The sequence below is a fragment of the Centrocercus urophasianus genome, unplaced genomic scaffold (assembly GCF_019232065.1).
Source record: "Centrocercus urophasianus isolate 14NV4802_14NV808 unplaced genomic scaffold, USGS_Curo_1.0 seq_16, whole genome shotgun sequence".
In the NCBI taxonomy this organism is placed as follows: Eukaryota; Metazoa; Chordata; class Aves; order Galliformes; family Phasianidae; genus Centrocercus; species Centrocercus urophasianus.
This window is the reverse complement of record NW_024884711.1, coordinates 31,414,480-31,426,416: the sequence shown is the minus strand read 5'-3', so window position 1 is coordinate 31,426,416 and position 11,937 is coordinate 31,414,480. Positions and strand designations below refer to the sequence as shown.

Genomic DNA, 11,937 nt, shown 5'->3' with positions numbered 1-11,937 from the left:
GCTTTGCTCCCGGCCCTGCCCCGGCTCCGAGACCCGCTCCGTGCCGTGGCTTTGACAGAACGTATTGATTAATGGAGCTCGAGGTGTCCATAGAGCCGCTCCGGCCCCCGCCGCGATGCCGGGCTGCCTTGGCGCGGTGCGGGCCCGTGGGGAAGCACCGTCACGTTGCTCCGCGCCCTTGTGTGGCGGGAGGAAGCGAGCACCTCAGAAAGGCGCTTAAGCGCTGTGGGAATGAATGAATGACGCAGAAGTGAAGGAATGTGCTCGTTGTTCCATGGCGCAAGTGAATTTATCCTATAAAACAGACACCGAGTTGCGCGGTATCGCTGGCACCCCACTTGGAACGCTCTCATGTTCCCGCAGCGGCGGCTCGGCGCTCACGCCCTGACCGCCGCTGCGCCTGGGCTGAGCTGCGGCCGCTGCCTTCTCCCGGTAGTCTCTGCCATGGTCAGTGCCTGTCGTAATGTGCGAGAGAGTGCTACGGCAGAGATGTATGTTCCTCGCTGCACTGACTTTGTGTCTTTTGCTTGGTACCCTTCCAAAAACTACCGGGAGAAGGATTTGCATTTACAAAACACGGATTTTGCTTGGTGCTCAGCTGTCTCATTTCGTACCAAAGCGGAACCCAGGCTTTTGTTACTTTAAGGGAAGAGCTGTGCTAAGCCCCTTGTGTGCCCACTTGGTTGGACAACAAAGCCAGCAGTGTTCCTCCGAAGGTAGTTCAGTAGGATTTCTCCGTTTTCTCTTTTCTGTCTCAAAGGAAGTCTTTCAGATCTTGCCATGTGTTTTTGTATTCTTATTTGTGTACATTCGATCAGCTTTGTGAAGACTCACCAAGAAATTTCTCCTGCGCTGCTTGAACATGCTGAACATGAACTTAAGAAATAGCTGCTTCTTTCACTGTGGGTTTTTTTAAACACATTTGTGTACCAATATAATTAGTATCTATGTTTATTTATCTGGTCAAAACAATCAAAAATTTTCCTTAGGTTTTTCAAGGATTAAAGCCAGAAATACTCGTTGCACTTTGAGCACTGTATTTGGTTTTGGGCTTCTTACCATAGGAAAGATATTAAGTCCCCAATGTGTCCAGAGAAGGGCAACACAGCTAGTGAGGGATCTGGGGCACAAGCCTTATGGGGAGTGGCTGAGGGATATGGGTTGTTTGATCTGGAGAGGCTCAGGGGAGACCTTGTAGCTCTCTACAACTGCCTGAAAGGAGGCTGTGCTGAGGTGGGGGTTGGCCTCTTCTCCCAAGTAACAGAGATAAGATGAGAGGGAATAGCCTCAAGCTGTGCCAGGGGAGGTTCAGGTTGGATGTTAGGAAAAATTTATTCTCAGAAACAGTGATAGTGCATTGGCACAGGCTGCCCAGGAAGGTGGTGGAGTCACTGTCCCTGGTGGTGTTCAAGAACTGTGTAGATGTGGCACTGAGGGACGTGGCTCAGTGTGCATGGTGGAGATGGTTTGATGGTTAGACTAGATAATCTCAGTGGTCTTTTCCAACCTTAATGAGGCTGAGATTCTATGGAATGGAAGTTGAATTTAATTTGAGATTTACTTTTTTTTTTTTTTTTTTTGCTACTGAGAGTAATCACACAGTTCACAAGCAAAATGCTCATCAAAATTGGCAGCTACCTGAAAATTGTCCTACAGCATAACACTCTGATTAGCTTTGGGATAAATCAGATTTTCTAAGGCATATTGTTGGGAAATGTCAGTCTAAAAGAAAGTAGACTATGGAATGGACTTATATTACAAAGCAATTAATTAGAAAGTACCTATGAATTTAATTTTATTTGCCAAAAGCCAGTGGACACTTGTAAATAAGAACTTCTTTATTCTAGTTTTTTATTCCTGAGAACTGGAAGGATAGATAAAAGCATAAAGGTCTCATACTGATGCTGTTTCAGAAAGGATAGTTTCTAACTTGAGTAAGAGATGTCTATTTGTATGAATTCTAAAGCAGTTTCAATTCGTTTCGTGTGATGTGCACCATGTTTAGAAACATATAATTTGATGAGAAAGATGTGTAAAGAAGTGATACTGACTTAAAGAATTCGTATTGGAATTTTTTTGTGAGAGCTTATAGCTCTTACGTAATTCAAATCACTACATGAAATTGTTTCCTTTCATGTTAACGTGCTTCTGCGCAGGACTGTGTCAGACAGTTCATTGCTACAAAATATTTAAATAAGTGTCAGCCACCTCTATGCCCTGAGAAGGAAGACAGGAAAATAGGCTTCCCAGGCCTTCAGCGGCAATGTTTGTGAAGCAAGATTTGCCTCATTAAAATTCTTGCTGAGGAGTATATTTATACTCTGCTGTTTCTGTGGAAACGAGGAACATAACTAAATAACTTTTTTCCTATGTGTAGTCTCAAGGCATGTGTAAGTCAGGAAAAGCTTTCATTGATTCCAGTGATCTCTGAGTCATGCTCTTTATGCGCATGCATACTAGTTGCCAACAAAGCTTTTTGGTTTGGTTTGGTTTGTTGTTTTATTATTATTATTATTATTATTTTTTAATACAGAAACTATTGTGCAGAGCTAAGAACACCTGATGGTATGGGTGTCTGTAGTTGTCCACGGATGTGGAATAGAACCCAACCAACCAAAAATCTGTGAGATGTAGCACTGTTACCATGCAGCACTACACAGCACTGCAGGTAACTTCAACAAGATTACAGATGTGGAGGAACAGCTCAGAAACAAGTATGCCATGTTAGCCTAGGTATCTTAGTGTCATGGTTTGTTGCTCTACTGGATGAAATTGTAAGTAGAGGTTAGTTTCAGAGACTGGCATTTAGAAGTCATGTTTAGTTGAAATGCCATGCAGAGGTGCATTTCTCAAAGGCAAGTCTCTCAGCATTTTTCCTGCTGACTAATGTTCACATGATCAAGGAGAAAGACAATAAGTTACTCGAGGAATGTGACTGTGAAGAAAATCTGTTAGGTATCACTTTATTCTGAATCATAGAATGGCTTGGGTTGGAAGGGACCTTGAACCCCTTCTACTTCCAACTCCCTGCCGTGGGCAAGATTGACATCCACCAGATCCTACTGTCCAGGGCTCCATCCAACTCAGCCTTGAGCACCTCAGGGATGGGGCATCCGCAGCTCCTCTGGGCATTCTGGGCGTTCCAGTGCCTCACTGCCCTCTGAGTGAAGAATATCTTCCTAATATCTAATCTAAATCCCCCCTCTTTTTGTTTAAAACCAATCCCCCTTGTCCTATCACTACCTGTCCATGTAAATTTTCAGTTTCCATCCTTCTTATAAGCTCCCTTTATGTACTGGATGGCCACTGTACAGTTTCCCTGAGCCTTCTCTTCTTCGAGTTGAACAAGCCTAACTCCCTCAGTCTTTCTTCATAGGAGAGGCGCTTCAGCACTCTGATCATCTTCATGGCCCTCCTCTGGACCTCTCTAACAGTTTCAGATCTTTCTTGTGCTTGGAGTCCCTGACCTGGTTGCTGTACTACTGATGGGGCCTCAGAAGAGCAGAGTAGAGGGGGACAGTCACTTCCCTCACCCTAATGGCCACCCCTCTTTTGATGTCGTCCAGGATACTGTTGGCCTTCCACACTGCTGGCTCATATCTGGCTTTTCATCCCATCCACCAGAATCCCCAAGTCCTTCTCCTCTGAGCTGCTCTCTATGGGTTCTTCTCCCAGTCTCTACACGTATCTGTACAGACTGGAATCTATGTACCAATACTGAAGCAAAATTTAATTATGATTCCAAGAAAGACTTTTAACTTGCAGGTCTTGTTTTTCATGCAGAATTGTATTGTGAAAATTGTTGGCGAGGAGTTGTAGCATCTTGTTTCTCTTAGGAATCTACTGATAACTTTGCCTGGCTGATTTTTGCCTTATATAATCTCTACTACCATTGTATTCTCATAGTTGTTGTACTCTGACAGTTATGAAGCTAATGTGTATTAAATCTTAAAATACTTTTTGCTGTAAATGTGTGAGTTTACAGACTAGCTGATATTGAGGTGACACATGAACTCTTGGTAAAAGTTTATCTTTGATGACTTACTTGAATTAGGAACCTTGCTTTTGGCAAGACAGTCTTTCACTGATTTTTATGAATACAGTCCATGAAGCACATAATTTACTATATGTACTGCTCTGTCTATAGAATATGTGGCTTTACACTACCTCTAAAGCAGAATTCATGCTTTTAATTTATGATTTTATACCTTCCAAGCCCACTGTCTGAATCTGCCTTTGCAGAGTCCTTTCTTTCTGGAAATCTTACATTTGTATTTCCGGTTCGCAAGTAGTAAGAAACTTAGACTTGCTCTAGTTCAGTATTATTTCCCCTCTATATCTAACTGTAACTCAAGTGAATTTTCCCATGTTCTTTGGAAAAACAAAACAAAACAAAAACCACACTAACACTTAATTTCTGAGGTACACAAAAGCAAAGTAATGAGTAGAAAAAATGAAATAATAATTTCTGATTACATAATTTTGAAGCTTATTTTTTATGTGTCAGCATATATGGAAGAGTGTGTGTCATTCTGTTATTTCAGTCCAGTGTATTAAACGAATGAGTTTAAATCAGTTATGTACTGTCAAACACCATTGGGTATTCCTAACAGTATTATTTAATACTCAGATTTCAGATGATTGGCCTGGATACAGTCTGGATTTGTTCACTTATCCACAGCACTACTATGGAGATTTGGAATACGTGCTTATTCCGCATGGCATTATTGTTGACAGGTATGTGTGGCTTTTTTTGTTATTAAATAAATACTTTGGTCAGTATTAGAATTCTTTTTTGTTATCCGTGTTATCTGCAGGCAGTGTATATATAACATTTGTCCTAATATGTTGTATTATACATTTATTTGTTTAATTTGGGATGTAAAAATACTGCTTGACAGTTAAGAAATGATAGACTTGCTGTCTCTTGCAACTCATTGTGTAATTTGTTTCACCTAGCTTCTGCTTTGGACACTGAATGGTACAGGATTCCCACAAAAAAGAGAATGTGATCGTATAGAGACACTGGTGCTGAAGTGCCAGTGTACAGGAGGGATGAACCGACACAGGAAGGACAAATACAAAGTTCTGCACATAGTAATACTTGAATGTTTCTCTTGCACCCTGTAGTATGTTTTTTACATAAAAAGAGAGAAAAAAATCTTTAATTGAGTACAACTTTGAGAATTCCCTGATAGAAATCATTAATGTAGACTAACCCGATTGTTCCAGACTGCACCATTGACTTCTGTCATTTAAGCTGTGTAGAGAGCCAGCCTGCCTAGGCTTCATCAACCATCATACCTCCTAGTAATAGTTCCTGTATGCTCTCAGTGCATGCAGCTAAGTTGCTTTGATATTTGTGGTAGTCCAACTCAGTGTTGATACTCAGTTGTTAATTTGATATGCTGTTAAAAATCTTTTCAAAAATTACAAAATGAAAAATGATAATTTTTAAGAAAGTACTGGGAGCATAGAATCATGGAATCATTTGGATTGGAAAAGACTGATAAGATCATCTAGTCCAACCAGGTCTGAATGGATTTCATGGGATATTTTTAATCTGCAGCTTTCTACCTTCCGCATTTAAACAGCCAGTTGCAAGTATTAAAATTGTTGGAACTCCTTGAAAGAAGGTTGTAAACATTCATCTTAAGGAAGAGTAATAACTCCTATATTTGTTTCAAACACAAGCTTTCTTTCATCACCTTTTCAGCTACCATTGTGTTGACTTCTTTGTCTTTTTTTGTGTAAGGCCAACTGACTCTTGATTCATCTTTTTAAATAAATATGTTACTCCTTTATTTCTCATGGGATTCACTATAAATTTGTCTGAAGTAACAGTGGTGTTTGGTGTTTTTGTACTCCAGCAAAATGAATTCCACTGTATTTTTGTACTCTTCCAGAAAAGGCTCATTCTGTTCTGATGGACAAGGAAACAGAATTGAATATATTGTGACCATGCAAAATTTTCTTGTAGGAAGAAGGCTCAGCACTTGAGAAAATTTTCTTGTTTCTCTGTATGTAGGTTTAAAAACTGGCATCTTTTTACTGAGTACATTTTTGTCTGCTCTGGAGTTCATACTCATTTAAAATACTAACAGGTCTTTGGAATTTTTGTAAATTTCATTTCCTAAGACAATCTAAGAAATAATATAAATAAATATCATCAGAAAAATGGTTCTTCTGAATAAAAGGTTTTCCCCATAACTCTCGGACTTGATAAGAGATGACAAAAGACTTTTTTAATGAAAAAATAAGTGAAAAACTTTTACTAATCTTGGTCTGTACTTCAATAAAAAGAATTACATGTTTAAGATCTAACAAGATAATCTCACAATACGTCTGTTTTCTGAATCTAAAAATATGAATAATTGCTTTACAGAATTTTCTTGAGCATTACAAAGATGTGAAAACATGTCATGTTGGCTCATAACTAGTCTGTTAGCTTCAGTTTAGTGTCTGTTCTTCGCTGGTACATGCATGTGTGTAGATTTCACTCAGGTTCAATGTATATATACATATAGGGGCAAACACATTTCTATTGCAGGTAGAGAAAAAAATATGATCATGAAAGATGCAGGATAAATTATGGGATTTATCTATTGATAAATTACGTATTGCCAAGAAATGTATTCTTATTGAATCTACTAATCTAATCCAGAGACTTATCAAAAAACTTTCCAGAAAAAAAGCTTCTACAGAAAAAAATGCACTGAGTTGTTCTTGCTCAGAACATTAAATGGCATTTTCAGTTTTCTGTTGATCTGAGTTTTACCTCTAGCAGTGACCAGGTATTTGTTTTAGATCTAAAATACTCTCTACCTTGTTCTTTAGAAATGAAAACTATTTGAGATGAACATTCAAGTTTATTGTTTTCATCTTGAAAAATTCTGTACTAGTTCTGTTCTGTACTAGTGGCAGAAATGTGTCTTTTGGTTTCAATCTGCCACATTGTGTTTGCAATGCAGAATAACTGAAGAGAAGACCCTGCCTGCAACTGCAGGTTAATCAGGACATAACCTTGATTATTCTCATGTGTGTGACCGAGAACAAGGCACTTACATTGCACTCTACATAAAATTTTTATTGATGAGATATGTCTTTATAGTACTTGCTTATATTCTTATTAAAACTGTACTAAAACTGTAGCATTCTCCAAAGCCTGTCAGTTTGAAATATTTTTTAATAATTCTCCTCCCTCTCTTTCATTTGATTTAGTGTTCTCAGGTAGCAAATAAAATAATCAGGTATGTCGTTTCACAGAAATAATTTATATTGAAGTTTCCTCCACAACGAAACGGAATGCAGTGTTTCACCTATTACTCTGAAGTCTCTGAAGTGCTTGTGAAAGCACAAGCACTCATCTCACACAGTGAGATGTGCTACTCGTTTTATATAATTAGGAGATTAATAAATTTAAACATATCCAGCTTGATTCACGTGCTTTGCGTCTTGCATCCAGCCTGCATATCTGCCTGTTGTTCAATCCCACTCAAACCAAGTCGAGGTGCTGAAGCAGACTGTGGGCCATGCAATATTTTTATGATTCTATTTCCTTGTAACCATAAGAAAGCATACCATAAAACTTAGGGAACGCACACCTAACATTATTTCATCTTTTTTTCTTTTTTTTTTTTTTGCCCCAGGACAGAACGACTGGCTAAGGATATTATGCAAGACATTGGAGACAATGATATTGTGGTTCTCTGTGTTCTCAAAGGTGGTTACAAGTTCTGTGCTGACCTTGTGGAGCACATCAAAAATCTCAGCAGAAATTCAGAAAGATTCATCTCCATGAAAGTCGATTTTGTTAGACTGAAAAGTTACCACGTAAGTGAACATCCAGTTGTGTGTTCATAATAAATAGTGGACTCTCACAATTGTGGTACTTTTTTAATTATAAGAAAAAAGCTTTGAAAAATCTTTTTGTTTCAAAATATTTTTCTGTGATTTTTTTTTTCCCCAAAATATTTGTTCACAACCTTGTACACTTTCTGAATAGTGTGAGTGATAGTATGAAGCATCCTCAAGCTGTATTTTTTATTTAGCCTGTCATCACTTTTGGACATAAAATTATTGAAGTTCTCATCTTGTGGAATGTCTACATGTTGTTTGTTCTTGAAATCCTCAACAGTTTTGTTGTTATTTCTCTTTACATTCCTTGTATCCCTCCACAGTTTGGCACAACTTCAAGGAAATAAATCTCTGCCATATTCAGTGCTAAGTAAATGAAGTGCTTTGTTCCTGAAAACATGCAGGTTACATGGAAGCAAAATATACCACTAGATGATGATAGTGCTTTATAAGAAAATTAAATAAGATGTTGAACCAAATGCAGTGCTGAGGCAGGCTCAAAGTCCTCCTGTTATCTTCTGAAGAAGTTCTGCAGTAATGATTCATTTGTTTCTATGGGGCAATGATAATGAGATGGCCTGCATCTTTTTGGAGTGTGTGATTACAATTTCTGTTTGCATAAGCTGTACATATTTATATTCCACATCGTACTTCTTGTTCACACCCATAGTGAGGGAGCATTTCTAGAAGTTGTCCTAGAAATGTCTGAGGAAGTACACCGAATGCATGGGATGATTTCTCTTTGAAATGGAACTTGCTGAGTTCAGGAGCTTCCACAGTATCTGTGTGTCCTTTCCACAGACAGGCTGATTGGTGAGCATTTTGCTCTGCTCTCAACAACCATATGCTTTTCCTAATTTTTGCAAATACAACCTTTTTTTTCCATCATAGGAGAGAAGATTATGAGTGCCTTTTGTCTCCATTTGGTTAGAGCTTGGTCCTAGGGCTTCTGTTTCAAGAACTAGTAAGGTGTGTGAAGGACATGTGCAATTCAAAGACTGTACAATACAGTTTCCAGTTATTTACCAGTATTATAGAGCTAATTAATAAATCAGAATACTAGATTAGTCTCATACAAAGGTATGTAGAAATTAAAGATTTTTCTTCAGCATGGCAATGACAGCAATTCAGTAGTACTGCTTAGAGAATAATGCAATTATTCAAACTGTTTTGTGGGTTTTTTTTAACATTATAGGTAATGCCAATGGCTTTCCTACTGAGTTTTCTCTTATCCAGTGTGAAGATACCACAGTTTTAATATATCTCTTCTGGGTGACAAGTCAACTCTTATTAGCAATGCTAACCCATAATCCTTAGGTGACATGAGACATATACCACAAAAGTTTGGAAATCTTCACATAATTACTTAAGAAATAAAGTAACAGCATGCTATATAAAGCTGAAACTGCAATACAAATTTGGGCATACAGGATGCAATCATCAAGGCTAAGTTCTGGATTATCTTAGCATTTGATGGCTGGATATTTTGGGTGCTTCAGCAGGAAGTTAACTCCTTCACCAGAACTACTGATTGCATCTAATTTCTAGAAAATAAATATTTATCATAAAAGCTTCCCATCAGATGTCAGACTGAAACTATTCTTGATTGGAACAGAACTGTCCTTGGAGCAGTGCTTGATGTCTGCCTTGTCTTGAGAAGCTGAGCAATACTGGGGTGTAAATTCAAAATGACGTTAATGTTTGTGGGTTCATTCAGTGAGCGATCTGTAGTTGTAATGCTGACAAAAGTACCACTGCCTGCTGTCCTTTGCGTTTTGAACTACAGCTGTGTCCAGTTCAGTTACAGGTAAGGGGAGTTTCTCTGAAATTTCAGATCATAGCCCTGTGCAACACAGCTCTGGTCAGAACATTGGAGCTGTTATGAGTTTGAATGACTCTGCCTCCCAGCTTTATATGAGACTACCAAAGCCTTCATGTCAGTTTATTCTGTAACAGCATACCCACAATGATTTACACTTCAACATGATTCTAATAATTACAGTTTTATGAGTAAGACTATGTGAAGTTTTGAAGCACTACCAGTTCTGCTAATTTCCTTCCTTTTGCCTTTTCTGTTCTGCTCTCTATAAAGACTTATTATATTGACTCATTTTTTTCTGTTTTCATTCCTCTTTCATTTTACAAACATAGTTCTTTTCATACGATTTATTCTGCTTCCTTTTACTAACTGCTCTCTATTTCTCTCAAAAGGGAATCCTGCTGCTCTCAATGTACTTCTTTCAGATATGTATCCTTTCCCTCCCCTCCAGCTGTTTAAAACCAACAACTAACTTCAGCTCAAATTCATGGGATTTTTGAATTGTCTCATTCCAGCTTCAATACTGAAAGGTTAGTCAACTTTTAGAGGTCATACTTTAAACTGGGGAGTTCCTGATTTAACTGTGTAGTGCAAATGGGCTGCAATTGTGACCAAAAATCAGATGTTGGCATCAGTGACAATATCATTAAACTTCTTCATGCAAATGAATTGATTTTTTAAAAAACATTACATTTAAGTTCTCTGGGTATTGGCAATATGAGTGGCTGCTTGTACTTATAGAATCAGAATGGTTTTATTTGATTTGGGAGGTATTGAAATATGTACATAAGACTGATTATTTTTATGAGAAAAATTCCCATGTTATGCAAGTATTGCCTTGTTTCAGGATCTCATTGGCATGTCAGTTTACTGACTTTTGTTTATATAAAAGTAATATGGGAAAACACTGTTAATTCATTATTTTATAGTTATTTTCGGAAGTCCAACATAAGAAACTGTATTTAAAAATACTGTTTATGTTCTTAAGATCTGAGGTAGACTGATGTAATTATTTCTTTGTAAGTGGTATATTTCTGCACCTACAGATACAAAATACACCTATTTTTTTCTTTATTGACCTACATCTGGGCTTTTAAGTTTCTGTGCACATATATAAACTTCCTAGCTATCCATACTGCATCATTTTAGCATTCCGGTGAGCTAAGGAAATGGAAAAATACAGTTCAGTTTCTATAGGAAGTAAAAATATGCTTTCAGACAAGGCTGCAACCTGTGCATTCAGTTACAGGAATTGAAGGTTTGAGAACCAATATGTCCAGTGGGTAGACAAAGAAATACTAAAGTAGTCCTCTCCTGAAATATGATGCAGGTATGGATAAGCTGCATGCAAAGTTTTAAGGGAAAACAATGGAAATACTGATAGAATCTGGGAACATCTTAGATATCAAATTCAAAGAGACTGGATTTGAATATAGCATAAGTTATGAATAGAGACTTTAGAGTGGGAGACTACAATCTAATCTGAGTGGTGCCATTGACACGTTAGAAAGAAAGGATGCTATCCAGAGGGACCTGGACAAACTTGAGAGGTAGACCTGTGTGATTCTAATGAGGTTCAACAAAGCAAAATGCAAGGTTTTGCTCTTGGGTGGGAGTAATCCCAGATACATGTACAGAAGAACTCCTTGAGAGTAGCTTTGTGGAGAAGGACCTGGGGGTCCTGGTGGATGAAAAACTTAACATGAGCCAGCAGTGTGCTCTTGCAGCTCAGAAGGCCAATGGTATCCTGGGCTCCATCAGAAGAAGGGTGTTCAGGTCTGGAGCCCCCAGTACAAGAATAATGCAGAGCTGTTGGAGAGGGTCCAGAGGAGAGCCATGATCTGGTTGGAGCACCTCCCCTATGAGTACAGGCTGAGGGAGATGGGTTTGTTCAGCCTGGAGAAAAGAAGCCTGTGAGGAGACCAGATTGCAGCCTTCCAGTATTTAGAAGGGGATTATAAAAAGAAGGGGAATCAACCTTCTGCAAGGGTAGACAGCGATAGGACACAGGAAATGGTTTTAAGTTGAGGGAGGGAAGATTTAGGCTGCATATCAAGGAGAAGTTCTTTACAGAGAGAGTGGTGAGGTGCTGGTACAGGCTGCCGTGAGAAGTTGTCGATGCTCCTGGAACATCCAGGTTGGATGGGGCCCTGAGCAACCTGCTCTAGTGCCAGATCTGGAGGTTGGTGGCCCAGCCTGTGACAGGGTGGTTGGAACTTGATGAGCCTTGGAGCCCTTCCAACCCAGGCCATTCTCTGATT

The 11,937-nt window shown here is 38.7% G+C and overlaps 1 protein-coding gene across 1 annotated transcript in view; it reads left to right on the top strand.

Annotated features, from left to right (window-relative positions):
* The first annotated feature begins 4,505 nt into the window (after window positions 1–4,505).
* Window positions 4,506–11,937, top strand: part of PRTFDC1 (phosphoribosyl transferase domain containing 1) — a 40,366-nt gene continuing 32,934 nt past the window's right edge. The window contains exons 1-2 of the mRNA XM_042816487.1: window positions 4,506–4,737; window positions 7,650–7,833. Coding sequence (XP_042672421.1) covers window positions 4,562–4,737; window positions 7,650–7,833 — 360 coding nt within the window. The 5' untranslated portion in view covers window positions 4,506–4,561. The remainder of the gene's footprint in view (window positions 4,738–7,649; window positions 7,834–11,937) is intronic.